Below are 19,607 nucleotides of genomic sequence, written 5' to 3' on the forward strand. Positions count from 1 at the left end.
TTTTCTGCCTCCATTTCCTTTCTTGCCTCCTTTTCTGTCCCCCAGCAGGACCCATTGTCAGCGTGTGACCTGGGCACATGAGCTGTCATTTATTCTAGTGCAAAAAAACCCCACAACATAAAAAATCCAGAGCAATCTTGGCAGTCTCCTTCCACAGAATTTATCTTCTCAGCCCTTGCAATACCCTCCCAGCCCCGCAAAGCAATCCATCTCTCACCTACTATTACAGAGTTCATCTCACAGACCTAATGGAGTATGTGAGTCCTGAATTGGCTCCTGCTAATGCTCTCAGTGGCCAGGTCGCTGCAGGAAGCGAGCTGGGAATTCATTTTGAAAATCAATGCAGATGCCAATAGAGCAGCTCTCCCCAGGGAAGCTACATGCTTTTACTAGGCATTGCCTCCTGCCCCCCCTTCATTCCCCATTTTCATATATGTGGTCGGAGTAACCATGGAGTAATTCATCCTGATTTCAATGAGTGCATCTTCTTCACTGCACTCTCCAGTTTCCCCAAATCAGACTGATTTTTGGGAAAAGATTAGGGTCTCCTGGCAGTGCAGGATTCACAGAGCTCCCCAAAGTGTTGTGATTTGAAGTTGCTGTTCCCTGGGGTGATGCTGGGGACCATCTCCTTTGTGCAACCCCATTTCTCCCCTTAGGCTGTGTTAGCACAAATAAATCAGTGTAATTTCTAATTCTTGGATGTATTTTGCCCTGCCATGACATTTCGATGCAATGGCAAATGCAAAGCCTGCAGGGATAGTGTGGGAGGACAGCTCAGGGTGTTGGAGGGACCCCGACCTAGTGCAGTTCATATTGTCCCCAGAGGTGAACACGCTGGGATGGAGACATAACACTAATCTGTCATCCTCACACCATCCTCAAGGAGTCTTGGCCAAAGAACAATGTCACAGGCAATTCCTGGCTGTGATTTGGGAAGGTAGCAAGATGAGGGGTTCCTGAGAGGCACTTTAGGTGCAGCCCCCTGTTTTTGATGGCATTGTGGGGTTTGGGTTCTCTTGTTCTGGTTGACCACAAAGCACTTGATTTGGAACTTTGATTTGGGATTCTCATAGCTCTCAAGACTCCTTTTCCAATGGGAATCATTCTGCACTGCTATTGGATAAATATTTAATAAGAATGAGGGTCAAGGCACTGTTTTGTCCAAGGACACTGGGATGGCCATTTACTCCCTTGAAGAGCACCAAGGGATCTTTAATGCCCATGTGAAGAAGACAGGAATCAGAGTTTTAAGCTGTCATCCCCCACCATTAATGTCAATGTTAAATATTGATCCTTTCTGTGTTTAGCACAAACCAAACAACAGAGTCAAGCTCTTTAGCTTCTATTAATGTACTTTTTCTGCATCGGGTGAAGTTTGAAGTAACACCAGGGAAAAAATGTAGCAGCAGCCAATGAGCAGCAGACAGATTGATTTTGTATCTTGACACGACTCAGAAGTTGGTAAAAAAATCACCCTGTGTGAAGCATCTCGTTGTCTGAGGCATGACAGCCGTTTCTCTGCAGCATGAGAGAATCAGGCGCAAAATTTCTGGTGTGATCTGGAATTTGAGGGAAGGAATGGAAAGAAAGAGATTGGAACCCTGTAAAATCCCTTTCATCCCTGCGTTGGAGCATGGGTGTCTGAAGTCAAATTTGAAGAGCAGGTGGTCATGCTGGGGAGCAATTCCAAAATCAGTGGTGGCCAGAGATTGGGTGGATTTCCGCTTTTTGTTAGGAGTTTGGGTTTTTTCTGTGTTTTACATCAGCACCAAATAAATGTAAATCCCAACTATTATAAAGTGTGCCTTCAGTGAACCACAGTGAGTGGTTTTCACATGCCAGGAGTGCATGCATGGTCTTCTGTGTGGTCTTCTGCAGCCAGAGATGGATCAGCTTTCCCAAAATATTCTGCAGCTTGTGGGTTTTCTGGGATTTTGAGTTTTGGTTTTGGTTTGTTTGTGTTGGGGGTTTTTTTGTGATGGGAATTTACAACTTGGCTGTTAGAATTCATCTGTGGTTCAAACTCATGAAGCACAGTTATGAGAGGACAAGAGTAGCCAGGTGATTATGCCTGACCTCTGGGATATTCTCCATTGAAAAGAATTTAATATTTTAAAGTCTGTTTCTCCTTAAGCAGGAGGAGCGGGCACTAGGAGTCATGCATTGGGTGTGCATCCAATTTTATTAGCATAAAACAGCAGGACATCTCTTGAGGCCACAAAATTAGTAGAGAATTGGGAAACATGAGAATATTTTTTCATCTTTGGCCATTATGTCCATCCAGATTCCTACCCTGTACCCTCAGTTTACCCAACTCTAAAGGGATGGCAGTGATGCCCTTACACAGAGGGATGGGGGTGACTTAAATCACATCTCACTGCAGTGTGAAAGCTCCTCTCTTTTTTTTTTAAAGGTTTTAACAACCCTCTGATCTCCCCATGAAATAGGCTGACATCCCGCAGACATCCCTGCAAACCACTAAGCATGTGATGAAATAGGATAAAATGATGAAATATGATTCTATGATAAAATATTATAAATATGTTCCATACGTGGTAACTATAGTTGCATGTGCTCCAAGGAGAAGAGGTGAGAGCATCACTTGGAGTCATAAGCAAACCCCACTGACCTCCATAAATGACAGAACGTTTAAGTAAGGAAAATCCTGGAAACACAGGGTGGGGTAGCTCCATCTGCCACTCACGTGTGTGTTTTTTCCCTGCACAGACACCCTGAGGAGCATTGCCTCCATGAACCATGCACCACGGTCCTCCCCGGCAGAGCTCAGCAGTGCCAGCCACCACCTGCTGCGAGAGCGCAAGTCCTCAGCACCGTCCCACTCCAGCCAGCCCACCCTGTTCACCTTCGACTCACCTGCCAGCCACCTCCAGAGCACCCTGTCTGCCAGTGCCCCCCAGGACTACCTTTTCCTCCACCAGTGCATGAGCAGAAAGTCAGAAAACGCAAGGTATTTTAGCCCACCTGGGAGCAAACCTCAGGGACAGCTGAGGGAGGGCTGGGTATCAGTAGCTCAACCTACCTCAATTCTTGGAGGTCTGCAAAACCCAGCTGGAGAAAACCCTGAGCAATGGGCACATCTCATCGTGGTTGGGAGGAGGAGGTCACAAGCTCCCAGCTTTCCTGGCTTTCTGGGTTGTGTTAAAAACTGTCTGGATGGCCGGACCCAGGGGATGGTGATCAGTGGCACAAAGTCTAGGCGGAGGCCAGTCACTAGAAGTGTACTCAAGGGGTCAATACTGGGTCCAGTTCAAAGGGCCATGAAGTTGCTGAAACAACTGGAGCATCTTTCCTAAGAGGAAAGGCTGAGAGAGCTGGAACTGTTCAGCTAGCAGAAGAGAAGGCTCAGGGGTATCTCCCCTGCAGATGCAAAGAGGATGGAGCCAGGTTCTTGTTAGTGATGCTCTGTGCCAGGACCAGAGGCCATGGGCACAAACTTAAACACAGGAGGGCTCCTCTGAACATCAGGAAACACTTTCACTGTAAGTGACCAAACAGTAGCACAGGTTGTCCAGTGAGGTTTAGCAGTCTCCATTCTTGGAGATACTCCAAAGCTTTCTGGGCACAGTCCTGGACAACCAGCTCTAGGTCACCCTGCTTGAGCAGGGGTTAGACCAGATGATTTCTACAGATCCCTTCCAACCTCAACCACTTTGTGATCCTGCAGGCAGGGCCCTAATTCCTGCCTTTAATCAGAAAAACAACAAACAAAGGGATGGGCAGGGTTTCCACCACTTTGCCAGTCACCCCTTCCAGAGCTCACTGGGCTTCGTGGCAGCTTGGCAGTGCACGGCGTGGTATTTCTGAGCGAGCGACAGCTCTCCGCCTCCAGACCCAGCCGGTTGCCTTAAATAGCGAGGAGTTTTTTTGACGTGAAGAGTTTTGGCTCACAGGAGCAGCAAGGAGGGAGGGAGGGGAGAGACAGTCAGAACCCAGCTGGTGTGGAGTGAGAACAGAGCCCGGGCTGCAGCCTCCACTGGGCTTTCCTGCTGCAGCTGACTTTCCCTACTTGAAAAACAACAAGAGAAAAAGGCTCAGAAAAATTAACTTCAGATGGAGTTAATGGAACAGTGTTTAAAAAAATGGCCCTCTGACGCTCCAGCTGTGAGGATACCTAAAAGCCACCCTCTGAGAACCCAAATGTGGCTGGGACCCAGAGGAGAAGGGAGCAAGCACCAATGCTTTGGTGAGCAGAAACAAACTGGCCGGTGGCAGCTTCTGCAACTAGGCCAGAAATAATCATCTGATCAATGCCCAGTGCACGGGGCCAGGCTGCAGAACTGCTGGGAATCCCTCCCCTCTCAGCTCTGGAGCTCTTACTTTACTCATCCATAAAATGAGGGTAATAGTAGCTAATTGGCAGGCAATGCTGAATAATTAACACATGATGTTTCAAGTCCTTGACCGAAAGGACCCTGCCAGAACCGAGACCTCTTCTGGGTGTACTGAGCTCCAAAGGTGGCAGGGATTCATTTGTCTTATCACGACATCACTTGTTTTTTCCCCAAATAAGCCCTATTTCTGAGCGCCATCTGGCGCTGGCTCCATGAAAGAGTCGCTATTGTCCCTGCAGAGCACAAACCCTATCAAAGCAGGGGTTGCAACCAGCGTGTCCCAGATTTTCCCATAGGTCTGGCACTTTCCCAGTGATTTGCCACAACTGGAAACTCTCCCATAACCCTTTCAGATTTTCTCACCACAATGATCGATACAGGGCAGGAGCCTCTTCCATGGGGGAATGTTTATGTGGGGCTGGCTGAGTCCTCTCTGGGTGGGAGCATGTGGCCCCTAAAAGCCTGACCCATGCATGGTTATACCTTTGCAGGCAAAAAGACCCAATCAAGGTTACCTTTCACACCCTTGCAGTGTATATACATTAGGTCTTCATGTAAGTCAGTAAGGTGACAAAGAGGAGAAGCAGAGTTCGCTGCACCCCAGGACCAGCTCTCCCCCCATCTCAGCCCCTTTGTCCCCTTCCTCTGCAGGAGTGCCAGCTTCTCACAAGCCACACGGTCTGCCTTCTTCATGCGGAGCGACACAGCGGTCCAGAAGCTCTCTCAGGGCAATGGGCACTGCGTGAACGGGGTTGGTGGACAGCTCCATGGCTTTTACAGCCTGCCAAAACCCAGCCGGCACAACTCGGAGTTCAGGGACAGTGCGCACGATCTCCCACGCACCTTTGGCTCCTACACCCACCCCAAGTCAAGCCTCACCAGCTCTGAAACGGATAATGAGGAGGTCTACACCTACAAGACTCCCAACAACACCCTATGCAAGGAGTTTGGGGAGCTCTCCACGGACTCCTATGACATCCCTGCCACCCCACTCTCCATCTACCAGATCCCCAGGACATTTACACTGGACAAGAACCACAATGCTCTGGCTGTGGCCGCCAGCGACTCACCCTCTGCACCACCCCCGCGACCCCCGAAACCTGGGCAGACAGAGCCACGGTGGGGCAGCCCACCCCAGCGGCTCCAGCCCAGTGAAAATCTAGGTCTGGCCCCCATGGCAGCCACCATTCCACGGAGAAACACACTGCCTGCAGTGGAGAACAGCAGATTGCACCGAGGTGAATTTAGGGGTGGGGAGCTGAGGGTGGCTTTGTCGTATCTACCAGCCGTGGGCAGATCAGTCCCATGGGGTTGTGGTAGGGCTGGAGTGCTGTTGGCATCAACCAGGGGGTGGACACAAAGAAGCTCTCCCCAGTCAGGATCTGGCCCTGTTTTTTGTATTCAGCAGGCGTGGAGAGGCATCCACAGAATTCTGCCCACCAGAGCTGCCCAGATGACTATTGGCTGTGTTGTACCTTGAACCAAAACCCCAAACCCGCTTGCTTATGAAGCCCTTCACCAGATTTTTGTGATTTCAGCTATTTTTGGTTTGCCTTCAGTTCATAACCAGATTTATCAAAACATACTTCAGCCTGGAGCTGCCTTGGTTTTGTTCACCAAAGTGGGTGAGCAAAACCTTGGGTTTGCACAGGTGGCACATTACCTTGGTTTTGTACATCTCCAAGACCCAATGTCCCCAGCGCAGTAGAGATGCTGTTCCCATTGGCCATGAGTGGGCCACGGATGAACATGCCCACTTGTACCTAGAATGACAAAATTGCAAACTTAGAAAAGGTAGTTGAAGAGAAAATACACTGCAAATTTTACACAGAGCTCTATGAAATGCCTCTTCCATCTCCTCCTACCTAATGGCCAACATTTAGGCTGAGATCAGACCCATGCTCAGCAGTAGGCAGACTTATCTAAGAGCTTAGCACTCATCCTCACCCCATCCTTCCCTTACTGGAGGCTGCCAGCCCCTACCTCTGCTGAGCAAGCTCTAACAGAGCTCTCCCTTAAACCAGTTTTGTCACCATGATGTACTTATCTGACATCTTTACCCCTGGGATTTTGCAGTACTTTGACAGAAACGGGTTAGGTCCACACAGCATGTGCAGTTGTGCTGATGCATCAGAGAGATGCTAATTGGGAAGGAGCATAGCAGAGAGTCTGTGACAGACTAAAGACCATGTCTTCTCATCAGCATCTGAATCAACAAAGCAGATATTGTCCTCACAGTGCCTTGTTTTCAGGGACCCCTTTTTATTGGCAGTTGTGGTGGGACATGTTGTGCATTTGTGGTTGTGTTCCAGCTTCTTCTTGCGAGATGTACGAGTACCCCCAGCACGGGGGTGGCAGTGCCGTGCAGTCGGTCGAGTCCATGAACGATGGGTACAACTCCTACCTGGTGAGTGGGACTTGGTGTTGGCCACCACACTGTAGGCACCTACTTGCACCTTATAGATTCAGAAACAAGTTGGTTCCAGGATGGACCTCACAGTGCAGGCCTGCAGAGCTAAGTCAAGAAGGGTTTTATTAATGATTTCAGTTAAAATCATGGTGGCCTGCAGGGAACAGATGGAGTGACAGATGGACCTAACCCAGCACCGCAGGCAGAGCTTTGCTTCCACACAGTGTATCTTCCTGGAGCTTTGGCCCAAAAAAAAAGTGCCTAGGAGTTTGACTTCTTCCTTAAAGCCTTGGATGCTTCTGAGTTAAATTTTGACACATTGCCAGAACAGCCTCTTTTGTGCACTTTCTAAGATTTCCTGAGCTGGAAATTACATTAAAGCAGCCTTTCATATTGCATTTTAGTCATGATCAGAGCCCAGGCAAGAAAGGCTTTCCAGGTTAAGCATGTTTCTGCAGCTCACTCTGATCATGAGAAGATGCTCAAGTCTGGGCGATGAAGACCTTTCTCAAAACTTAGGATGTTGCAATGTCTTGGAAACAGAGAAGGTAGACCCTCTCAGGGCAAACTGATAGCCAAGGTGGGGACAGACCATCCATTCCCTCTGTGCTTAGGTTTCAGAGCAGTTCCCCCCTCAGATGTGTATTCATTTATGACAAAATGAAGGGTTTTTAGTGGGATGGGGTTGAGCAGAGTCTGATACTTACAGCACATCCTCCCACTTGTCCCACAGCAAGCCAAGGCAGCAGTGGCCCGCTCCCACAGTACCGACTCCGAGGACAACTACGTTCCCATGAACCCTGGTTCCTCGCCCCTAATCCATGCCGAGAAAGCCAACGACAATGCCCAAAACCTCTACATCCCCATGAGCCCTGGGCCGCATCACTTTGACCTGGTGGGGTTGTCCTCAGCCACCCTTCCTGTGCATAAAGGAGGAGCTATGGTGCAGTGTCACAGACGACTGAGTGAAATCCAGCCCCCACCAGTAAACCGCAACCTCAAACCCGACCGGAAAGGTAGGAATGGTTGTGGGAAAATCTTTACAGGAATCCTTTTATTCTTCTCATACCTCAGACTACATCTGTCATCTTGTGCACAGTTCTGCATGGGGTGCATTTTGCTACTGCCAGCACAGTCAGACCTTCAGATCTCCCCCATCCTCTTCATCTTTCAGGAGCCTTATAGTACAAATGCAACTTTCGTGGTGCTTGAACAGCCCATCTCAAGCCCTTCCAGGCCTGTACAGGAGATATATGTCACAGACAGGATCTCACCCCCTTTGCCTGCACCCCTCCCAATGCTCCACCCCAAAATCTTAGTGTTATGTACAGATGACTCAGATTTTCCTGCTGTTTCCTACTGGTTCGTTCTATGCAGTTCTTCCTTCAGGGCTTTGCCAGTATCCTCCAATTCCCTCCCAGCCCCTTGCCTGGCAGGTCACCAAGGAGATCCTAAGGAGGAGGGCTTTCATCATTAGGGTGTCCACACCTAACCCCATCAACACTCTGATGAAGGGCTGGGGCTGGAGCATAGCACTCTTCTCTTCCACCTAATGAATCATCCATGATGAGAAGAGCTTTGATGTTACCGCAGATGCCCTTTCCCATTCCCTATGGGAAAACACTCCAGACGAAGGTAGCTCAGGGTTGGCAGAGTCTGGTCTTGTCCCCATCTCGTGGGTTTTCACAGATCCCTGATGAATGGGTTTATACTCTGGTGTTTGGGCATTTTTAGCAGATCTTCATTTCCTGGGAGGCGCACTCCCCTTTTGGGACCACCCATCCACTTCAGGGCTGTGGGTCAGAGGGAGAAATTCACTGTTTTCTCTCCTGGCATAAATGAGTGCAGGGGTTTTGACTGGGGATATTTGTCATCAGCAAGATGGCTGGTTGGCTGATTAGCAGAATGGGAAGTAATCAACCATTTTTTGGGGACCCTCTCATGCCAGTCATGGATGCTGAATTCTAGGAACATGCTGCCTCTGAATAAAGGCTTTTCTCTCCCCCAGCAAAGCCATCACCATTGGACCTGAGGAACAACACTGTCATCGATGAGCTTCCCTTCAAATCGCCAGTCACAAAATCCTGGTCCAGGCCAACGTGAGTAATGGTTGGGGGATGAATTCTTGCTCTGATTCAACAGCAGCTGTCTGGTCTTGCTCTCACTGGTGTCCATGTGTAGCCAGTCTGTCGCCTCTGCCATAGGTTCCCTGCATCACAGCTGGTGGCAGAAAGATAAAATGATTTAGGTTGGGATTTCACATGAAAGTCCAGCATGTGGCTGAGCCCAGCATGTGGCTGAGCCCAGCATGTGGCTGAGCAGCTAATTAAGATTCCTTGAAGACATTTCCTGTTTCTGGGATCTGACAACTGGAGAGCTATGGCTCTGACATGGGACCTGTGGTCCACCACAACTCATGACCCAGCTGAGCCACACCAACTCAGCCACACTGGGGGTGTGGGGCATAATTTCACATCCAGCTATCCCCTCAAAAACCCCACTGTAGTCTCAAAACACAGGGTGACACTCTTGGGGTCTACCAAGACGTGCTTTGATTGCCTTGAAAGCAAAGCCTAGCCCGAAGGAAGTCTGCAAAATTAAACCAAAGCTCTTCAGAGCTATGTCTGCCGGCCAAAAATAACAGGATTTGCACAATTTCAGCTCTGCTGCTAATTCACGGTCTGATGTTGTCCAGTGAAAGGCAGAAGCAAAGCTTGGCTGCTATGACTTCTCTAATAAATTGGATTGTGTGGAGACTGACTGCAGGGCATGAGCGCTGTATGCTGAAATCACTGCACTGGGAAGCGGCGAGCAGGGTTTGATTGACAAGACGTCCGACCCTGGAGAAGCTAATGGATTTCTCCCTTATCAGCTAATCATATGACCCTGCTTTACTGAAAGGCAACGAATAGCTTTTTAAGACACACGCTTTAATGCCAGACACTGATTTCATTATTTTGTTTGGTATAATTAGATTTGGCCAATTGAAAGCAAGACAATTCCTTGGAGGATTTGTTTTCCAGCAAAAAATTTGGATAGGGCCCTGTACAGTAAACAAATCATGTAGCTGTGATAAGGCTGGAGGTGAGAGGCTTCACCAAGGCTGGCCCTGCATCCTCCACAACTAAATGTTTCCTGTGAGATAAAAGAGTTCATGGAGCCTGGTTTGTGTAGGTGATAGCAGAAGAGTTACAGGTACATAGCAAGCAAAAAATTGTAGAAAGAAAAGAAATGGGAAGACCAAACCCAGTGATTTGCAACTCATGGAAAGGATGGGTTGGAGAACCTCAATGCCACCAGCTCTTCTTCATGCCCAGTCCCCAGACTGGAGCATGGTAATGTTTATAGGCATCAGAAGCTGCCCTTCTTGGCAATAAACAAGCAGCCCCTGCCACCATGGATAACACATCGACCCTTGTCCTTACAGCCAGACGTTCAACGCGGGCTCTCTGCAGTACTGTCGCCCTGTCTCTTCCCAGAGCATCACCAGCACTGACTCGGGAGACAGCGAGGAGAACTATGTGGCGATGGTAAGGGCCCCACAGCTAAGATAGATGGTCCTGGCAGGACATACATATTCCGCAGCTCTGCAAGTGCATTCCTAGCTCATAACATGGAAGTCCTCAGATAGGGCTGTGTGATGTCCATCCTGACATATATCCCTGCATGCACAAAACAGTGTGCTTCTTTCTGAAAATGACATGTCCCATTGGGGTTTTAAATGTATATGAGAGCAGAAACATATATCACCTACTTTGCCAGGAATTAAGAGGGGATAAAAATGTATAAGAACTGTCAGGGTGTATTTTCCTAATTGAAGTTGATTTTTTTCAATTTTTTTTCCCCCTAATATCTACAGACATCATATTTGTGTGGAGGGCAGGGGCTATCAGAGCAGCAACAGGGAGCGGCACTGCTTACAGGGAGGGGATTTTGTCTCTCTTGGTGGAGCTGCTGATTTAAGCATATTTTTGAGGTTACGTAACTCGTGGGGTAGAGGAAATCAGCGCTCTGTGTAGCATGGTTGTGATTAGCGAAGATCTCAGAGCTGGCCTGGCCTCACTGAGGTGTGGTTCCTGGGACGTGCTAAAGCCCACATCTGTTGTTAGGCATGTGAATAAAATCAGCACAAAGGCAGAAGAACTGCTCCAATACATGAAATCAAGGACATGAGCTTGAAATATTTGTTAGCACAACATGCAACATATGTAGTCCCCCAGCAGTTCTACACACCCTGGTCCCAGAGGTGGGTGACCAAATATCCAGGCTCTTTATTAATAAAGTGCCACCAAGGCGCTTTGCTGCCAGATTTGTGTTAATTCCCTTTTTTCTTTATTCCCATTTTAATCCTCATTATCTCTCCTGTCTCTTCCCTGCATTAGCAAAATCCCATTTCTGCTTCTCCTGTTCCTAGTGGTACCAACAGCCCAGCGCCTAAAAAGAGTTCGGGGAGTGTGGATTACTTGGCCCTGGACTTCCAGCCAAGCTCACCAGGGCCACACAGAAAGGTATGGGGGATTTCCTAAACTTCTGATTAAAAGTGATGCATTTTTAAGGAGTTCTATGCATATTGACTGTAGCATGGTCCAAAGCCCTGGACCATGGTCTCAAGAGTCTCTCATGATCAGAGAGCTGGAGCACCTCTGCTGTGAAGACAGGTTGAGAGAGGTGGAATTGTTCAGCCTGGATAAAAAATTGGCTCCAGGGAGAACTTAGAGCTCATTCCAGTACCTAAAGGGGCTGCAGGAGAGCTGGAGAGGGACTTTTGACAAAGGCATGGAGTAATAGGACAAGGGGGAATGGCTCCAAACAGATAGAGGGTAGATTTAGATTAGATATTAGGCAGAAATTTTTTACTGTGGTGAGGCACTAGCACAAGATGCCCTGAGAAGCTGTGGATGGCCCATCCCTGAAAGTGTGCAAGGCCAGGTTGGATGGGGCTTTGAGCAACCTGTTCTAGTGGAAGGTGTCCCTGCCCATGGCGTGGTTGAAACTAGATGATCTTTAAGGTCCCTTCCAACACAAACCATTCTATAACCCACTGCTGTATTTACTCTAGGTCATACTCAATGTCTCTTGCATGTCTGTAGCCCTGCTGGAAGTGTCACCATAAACATAGATGTGCAGGGGTTCAGGGATGCTGATGAGACCAGAAATTCAGCTGGAGATTGTATTCAAAAGCTGTCAGGAGGTATCCCCAAGAAATACCAGAATTTTTTTTCCTCCTTCAGAGCAACACATCCTCCAAAACTAGACTTGGGTTTTCCACCTGAAAGTATCTGAAATACTTTCAGGACCTTATTCAGAAAATGCTGGGAATCTGTCTGCTGCCAGTCAGGTGCTTTCAAAGGGTGTCATTTGGGCAGGAAAAGTAAAAACTGCTTTCAAAAAAACCCCCTGACCTTTAAAAGTTAAATAATGTTGAGCTAATCAAGCCATTGATTAGGAAGAGCTGTGGGGAGAAGATGGGTCAGGAATGGGATACTTCTGTCAAGTGTCATATGGAAATGTGGAGAGGGGAGCTCCTAAAGACACAGATGTTGGTGATTTTTCTCCAGGTTCATGCACAGGGGAAACAACACCATCTTAAAGCAAATCATAGGAAAACAGGGCAATGAAGTATCTCAGGTCATCCACATATCCAAAGGAAGCTATGTCTCCTGAGGTGATAAACGAGACCTAAAAGTCTCGTGGAGGTTTCACATGCAAGGCCATATACCAAGATGAAGAAGACACCCAGAGGTGACAGAGTGGGCTGGGCAGGGAACAAAGGCAGGTCCTGCTGTATGCCATCCTGAGCAAACTTGAAGGGGGAAGGAGAGACTGACTCAAACAAAGTAGCACCTGAGTGAGGGGACAGTGGAGGACAGGGATTGTATAAACCTTTGTGGCAACCACTTGTGAGCTGGCCTCACTTTCTCAAACACCACCTTGTTTCCTAGGGAAAGCATCCCACTGGTTAAATCTTTTTATTATTTGACAGTTGTCCCTTGATGGTTTCTGTCTGCCCAGCAATATTTTTGCAAGTACTACCCATTTAAATTATATCCCATCCTGTAGAAGTGATTTTAGACCACTTAAAAACATTATCTGGTCCAGTTGCAAGCAGATGGAGGTCCTCTGAAATGCTTGTAGAGGCAGAAAAAGCTCCAGGACCCCAGAAACTATGGTAAAAAGTATCTCCTTCTTCTTTAACATGTCTCCGGGGTGAACCTGCATACATATCTGTTTGAGAGTGAAAATGAGTTAGTGCCATAGGTGAGTAGAATCAGCAATGCTAAAAGGGATGGAGCTGGGATTTTTATGTGTATCTGTAAGAGTTCTTGAGTTCTTTACAAAAAAATGAGCAAAATGTAAGGCTGAATTTGCAATATCAGCAGTTAGAGAACAAAATTGCAACCAAACATCTATGTCCCAGAGTTTATGGGAAGGTAAAGACCCAGGTGATGTTTCTGCCCTTCCACTGCACCACAGTCTCATGCCAGCAAGAGGCAGAGCAGACTGAAATCTTTCATCCAAGACTCTTTGGGAGGTTAGAGGGAGGGTGATGAGCTATGGAGTCTGCAAGAAAGCAGGAATGGTGCTGGTGGACTTGTGGCACCCTCAGTGCTGCCGCAGGAAGGAGCAAGGGGGACGAGCAGGGAGCTGATGAGTGACCCTGTTTCTCCTCCCCACAGCCCTCCACCTCGTCGGTCGCCTCAGATGAGAAGGTTGATTACGTGCAAGTGGACAAGGAGAAGACACAGGCGCTGCAGAGCACCATGCAGGAGTGGACTGATGTGCGGCAGTCCTCGGAGCCTGCCAAGAGCGTGAAGCAGTAGTGCCTGCAGCAGGCATCAAAACAGGCCAATATCCTGTCGGTTTTCCCCAGCTCCGCTTGGGCTGGATTTCTAAGACTTCTCTGTGGAGGGAAGGGGGTCTCATTATTTTTTTTTCTCTTAAAACAAAACAAAACTTAATTTCAGGGGAAGACTTGGCGGATACTGTTTGCCAGTGATAAAGACCAACTATGTTCGGTGGCTAGTTTTGTGCTTTAGCTGCTGGATGCACTATCCAGGAACTTCTATTTAGCAATACCAGGCTTCACCCTACACATCTTTTGCTTACAGCTATCAAGCCACCTTGTATGTGCTAACACTGCATCATCTCTCCCTGTCTTCTTCCATACCATACCTCAAACCATGCCATGCAGGTTTGCAGCATCTCCCATGTGACATCATTCCCCAGCTCTGATTCTCCACTCCTTATGGTTGTCCTCTTCTCTGCCTCCTCCCAATCCCAAAACTTAGCAAGAACCATTCCTTTTGAAATCACTTTTGTTGTCTGATCTCTTGTAAATAATATGCTCAGAACCTCTGAAGGCTGTTCTCCTCCTGGTCAGACAGCCCCTGTGGTTTTGGTCGGGGTTGTTAACTTTCAGGAGCTTGAAGAGTATCCACTCTGTCCCATTGATCTGACTTAGAAGCCCAGGACTTGCCCTATCATACACACACAAACATGCTGGCACATGCTCACACAAGTTTGTTGGGGTGTCTTCTGTTGATATTTTCCAGCATCTCTCAAAGTCAGTGGGCTGGAGAGATTGGCTTTGGAAGGTAGAATTTAAGCCCTGACCCGCTGCCTATCTGAAGTCAATTCCTGTGAATCTGATCCCAAGAACCAAAATTTGCCCTTTGTGGCACCAAAAGAAGTTCATATAGTGAGAGTCCTACATCTGTGGCCATTGTGAGAAGCTCTGAGGGGTGCAGGGAGGCTCAGGAGACCCTGTGTATCTAGACTGTTGTAAGGATGAGTGACAAGAAGGGAGTGGAAGGCTGCTGCAAGGACTGGGAGAAGGCAGATGCAGAGGTTGGTCTAGAGTGAGGAAGTCTGGTGGAATGTTTCTTGGAAGAAAGAAGAGTAACTGAAATGTTGGTTGATGGTGAGGTCACAGGCTTGGGAAGAGGCTGGTCAGGACAGTCAGGGCAAGGTGTTTCAATATTAGCTTTAACATAGCATTTTGTTTGGTTTGTGGAGGGTCCAAAAGGCTGGACTGTTTTCTCCTCATCTTCAGCAATGTTCACAGAAACGGGGCTTGCTGACATTAACAACCCTACGCTCTAATTATGGGTGGGAATCTGCTGTTGCCCCTTGCCAGCATCCTTAACACATCCAGGCTTTGAGATCACTCTCCAGGCAGCTGCTGGACACAGAGAGACAAGAAGGATGAGACAGTTTAATGCAGAGATAATAATTCATGATCTCATGAAAACAGGAAGAACTTATGATTACCATGGAGCAGCCTGATTGCCAGACAGCAAGCGCTGACACGAATAAACAGGTTGACTGCAAACCGAGAGCCAAATGAAGGAAACATTAGAAAGATGAGGTAATAATATTTATTAAATAGTTGGAGCTGTTCTTTCTGCAAGCTGAACCTCTCCCAGTATCATGAGCTTTGTGTTCCACCAACACCATCAAGTTATATTGATTATTAATGCTTAAGTGTTAACACATTTGTTTAATCTTGGTTTGAGTTTGGAAAGGGCCGGACGTGACCCACACAGGGATGGGATACCAGTCACTTAAGGGTATGCTGGTAAAATAACTTTTGAACTTCCAACACCATTTTGTATTTTCTTCTTGCATGCCATGAAAGGGAAGGATGTTAATGGAAAAGGTCTGACAACCCATTTAGGGCATTGAAGTGTTGGGCTTTTACAGAAATAATGAAACAAATATTCTAATGCTCATGGTAAAATAATAATCACTAGAAGGAAAAAAAAACCCAAAGGGGAAGATTTAGCACAGTCAGATGCTTTCTGAAGGTCAGGGAGTGTGTTACAGCCTTTAAGGGCCACTGCCTCCTGTTGGGGGCTTGCACACTTGCCTGGTGAGATGACAAAATGAAGACTAGAGTACAGTGCTCTGTATTTCTATCACCCCTGTCATCACTGCATCTCGGTACCATGGAAGTGGGCAGGCAAGGTGGAGGCAGCAGCAGTAGTTATTTCTGATGGTGCAGGGGCTTGAAAAACAGTAGGTTTGATTGAAACACAATGGGTTTGGATGCAGTTTGCTGAGTGGGTCCCCTATGCTTCTGCACTGGGACTAGATGCATCCAGTGCCCACTCTCCCATATAATCCAAAGTGTTAATTAAGATGGAAAAGGCCTTTTGTGATACTGGAGAGGCCTTTTTTTTCTCCATGTTTCACAAGTGTCTGTATTTGTTCACAGGGCAAGCACTGGCATGGGATAGCACTTTTCCCAGGCTCAGACCCCCTGTTTAAATGATTTGCTCTCATGAGCATCACCAGTAACTGGCCCATTGCATTTGGCAGACCAAGGACCAAAACAGCCCAAAAGTAGCTATTTTACAACTGCTGGTTGCTCGTCCCTCTCTGCTTTGCAGTGAAGTCTGTGTTTTCACAGAAATAGATAAGTTTCTCCAATTTTTTCCCCTGCTATGCACCAAGCAAACAGCACCTCCAAACTGAGTAGCAGCCCACAGACTCTATGCCTTATAGACGTGACTGTATCAACCCCTCCTGAAAGCTGTTAAGTAATCAATGGCTTCAGTGGAAATAGTCATCTGTAACGATTGCTGAGCTGATTGCAGCAGTCCCTGATGATTAATGTTTGTGCAGTATTTAGTCTTAAACCATATTGAAAAGCAGCTGCTTTAATTACACGGACTGCCAAGAACTTTGTCCTGAAGGCATTGAGTTTATCACATCCACTCTATACTTGGATGCTCAAGTATGACTGACTCTTTTGTTAGAAATAGGTATTTTTGGAAGCTGAGAACATTGCAAATTATTCATTTTAATTGCAATGAAAATGGCTTGAGCCTTCACGTCAGAGCCTGCTCTACAGCTCTATGGTCCCATTTAGAAAAGGGATATGTTTGCATGTGTGTGGCAGGACAAGCATCATGACCTCAATTATTTACTTTTTATGAAGCACCATGGCTCAAAGCTTTCCCCAAGCTTTAAAATTTCTAAGCTGTTGGGTTTAAAGGCAAAAGTCTCCAAAAGTATGTATCCCTTGCTGTAAGTCTGCAACTGCCGCTCACAGTTCTCACAGTTCTTCTGTCTGGTGAGTTCTGTGAGCTGTCTTGGAGTTGATTTGCTCTGAACTGACATTTGAGTGTTTAGTATGAAATACATTTCTAGCTCTAAATGGATGCCAGGCTTAGGCTTAGTCTCAAGTTGGAGAAAGAAAATACGTGTGAATGCAGACTTTGCCAGGGCAAAGCTGAGAGTCTGGCAGATAAGGCTAAATACAGAGCCAGAACCAAAAGGTAGCTAAGGCTTGGGTTGATGGGGGCTAACTAGGATAGATTTGGACACTGGGCCACCAGCCACTGACAAGGCTGATGTATGGGGAAATGTGGTTGGAAGGAGAGAAGGCAGGGGAGTTTGCCAGCATGGCTTAAGTCTTAGTCCTCACCATGTACTCCTTTGGCATGAGTCTCGAGTCAGGTATATAGAGATTTGTGGGCTTTTGCCCAGTGAAAGCCATGCACTGGTGGGAGGGGAGCTCCCACCACTCTCGGGACTTACCCAGGGCATTTCATTCTCAGTGGGTGAGTGCCTGACAATGTGATGCCTCAGTGCTCTGGCTTTCAGGGATCTCTGGTCCATTCACCCAGCTCTGAGATGGGCAGGAGAAGCCCTACAAGAAATGTGGTGGGGACCAGTATGTGCTGGGAGACACCTTGCTGTGGGGCTCCCATGAGCTGTTCGTGGGGCAGCAGTGCCATGGCTTCACAGGGTTGTCCTACGAAGTACCATCTTCATTCTTGGAGCTTTTCAGGACCACTCTGGATCAACCCCATAGCTGACCCTGCTTGGAGCAAGGGGTGAGACTAGAGACATCTCTTCCACCCTGAGATCCTGTGCTGCTGGGGTTGAGTGGAGACTCCTCCATGTGAGGGAAGGGGCCAAAAGTGTTGCTTAGAGCCCTATGACATCCAAAACTGGGACAGGGCCACTTCTTCTGTGAAGCCATGAAGCCAACTGTCAAAGAAAACAGCTCAACCTCTAAGGCCATACGCACCAGTGAGAGGAACTAATGCATACTGGGGCCATCCCTTGCACCTGGGAAAGGGCTGGCTGGCCCAGACCAAGTTATCCAGGACACAAACACACAGTCCAAGCAACTGGAAGACAGCTTGAACCTATAAATTTTTTATGCTAGAGACTGACCCAGAACCCTCAGTAGCTCCATGCCAGCTCCTACACCTGGCATCCCAGTCCTTTGAGCATACCAGGAAGAATTGGCTTGTTTTGGCTATCCATTGATCATGGCTCCTTGGGAGGGGTAGAGCTATGCCTAGGTCTTATGTGGTGTAGACTTTAGTAGGAAGATGTTAAAATAGTTCCCAGGTCCTATCCGATCTTTCTGGCCTAGGAGGTGACTAAGAGAATGGTTTTCTCAAGTTATGCTTGCATTGTGTTGATGTTTTCCCACCTGATGATATAATAGTTCCATTCTATGTAAAAGTTGACACTCAACCACACTATGTGCCCCATTGAAGGGATGCTGGCTGGATGAGATGGGTACAGTGGGGCTGTGATTATGGAGAAGCCCTACTTGTAATGGGAAGGGGGAAGAGCAAAGCCTAACCCCTGACACCAGCCAGAGAACATGCATGGACATCAAAGAACTGTCAAGAAAATCAGAGGGACCAGTCCAGCATCAACTCACAAGGGCCAATAAACCAATAGGCCCCTGATGACTCTGTGTGCCTCTCTTCTCTGCCCAACCTGCCCACATGGATGCAATGATCTTGTAGCTGTTAATGAGGTTCTTGCAGGTAGAGATATGCACCTTTTGGTCATGATTTCTCCTTGGTGTCCCATCATTGTAGTCACAATTTTATCTCCTTGTTCACAACTCCTAGTGTTGTACTGTTGATCGGGTTGTTAATTCAGTAGTTGATATGTAGCAAGGTGTCACCAAACAGCTATCCCCCTTCCAACCCATGGCCAGCTGGTCCCTTTGGACGTGGTGGTTGAAGCATGTCACAGAGAGACGAAGGGAGCAGGACCTTGGGCTCCACAGGGAGCCTGTTGATGAGTTCCATAGGGTTAGGATCAAACCTTTAGAGTAGTTATATCCCACTCAACCCAGCCCTTGGCAAAGTCAGCATGTCCCCACTGACTTTGGGCATCATTGTGTGGGAACAGACGCAGCCAAATTAGGGTAGTTTTCTCCATTTGTCTCTTAACCTGCTGCGAGGAGGGGTCGGAGCCCCGGCTGTGAAGCTGTTGCATTGGCAGCCAATTCGCAGGGACGTTTTGTGTGTTTCAAAGCCTATGACTGTTCTTAAAGAGGAGTATTTTTAATTTTTTGATTTCCATTTGTAGAAGGAAGGAAAAGAGTAATTTGTGGCAAACTGTACAGTATGTGTCTTCTTGTGGTGTCACTGTTTGAATGGTTATTAAGTTTTCAAATCACTGTGGACAGCTAATCACTTAAGTTATTAATTTATTCTTCGGGGTTTTGTCATTTGGTTTTTTTAAAGGTAATTTGAAACAATTATTTATCCTGTAAATCGGTCTTGAGTGAAGCATAGATAATACTTTTTTTGCTGTTAATAAACATGGTACATGCCTGATGTGAAGGTGATCTCATTTTTAAGTACTGTATATGCAACAGGAAAGCAATGGGAAAATAAAAGAATGATAATAAAAAGACATCTCTCACTGGTGATTCCCAGCATGGATCAGAGTGGGGAGAGAAGGGGGGGAATTCATGAGAAGAGCAGATCAAGTTCAATTATGTAGCACCTTTAAAGCTTTCAGAACATCTTCTCAGCATGTCACCATGAGTCTCCTACAGCTTCTAGTTGTCC

The 19,607-nt window shown here is 47.3% G+C and overlaps 1 protein-coding gene across 2 annotated transcripts in view; it reads left to right on the forward strand.

The window, feature by feature from the left end:
- GAB2 (GRB2 associated binding protein 2) overlaps nucleotides 1-18,270 on the forward strand; it is a 92,023-nt gene extending 73,753 nt beyond the window's left edge. Inside the window, exons 3-10 of one of the 2 annotated variants that reach the window (XR_003533314.1) lie at nucleotides 2,731-2,971; nucleotides 5,007-5,593; nucleotides 6,668-6,762; nucleotides 7,499-7,781; nucleotides 8,774-8,864; nucleotides 10,193-10,295; nucleotides 11,180-11,273; nucleotides 13,443-13,551. Coding sequence is in view for 1 of the 2 variants with exons in the window: in XM_027677572.1 (XP_027533373.1) it covers nucleotides 2,731-2,971; nucleotides 5,007-5,593; nucleotides 6,668-6,762; nucleotides 7,499-7,781; nucleotides 8,774-8,864; nucleotides 10,193-10,295; nucleotides 11,148-11,273; nucleotides 13,443-13,586 (1,670 nt within the window). In the remaining variant the exon portion in view is untranslated. Of the gene's footprint in view, nucleotides 1-2,730; nucleotides 2,972-5,006; nucleotides 5,594-6,667; nucleotides 6,763-7,498; nucleotides 7,782-8,773; nucleotides 8,865-10,192; nucleotides 10,296-11,147; nucleotides 11,274-13,442 lie in introns of both variants that reach the window. The other variant, XM_027677572.1, reaches the window with a different exon arrangement.
- Nucleotides 18,271-19,607: the final 1,337 nt, after the last annotated feature.

This window comes from Neopelma chrysocephalum, unplaced genomic scaffold (assembly GCF_003984885.1).
Source record: "Neopelma chrysocephalum unplaced genomic scaffold, ASM398488v2 Primary Assembly neopelma1_43, whole genome shotgun sequence".
Taxonomy (NCBI): domain Eukaryota; kingdom Metazoa; phylum Chordata; class Aves; order Passeriformes; family Pipridae; genus Neopelma; species Neopelma chrysocephalum.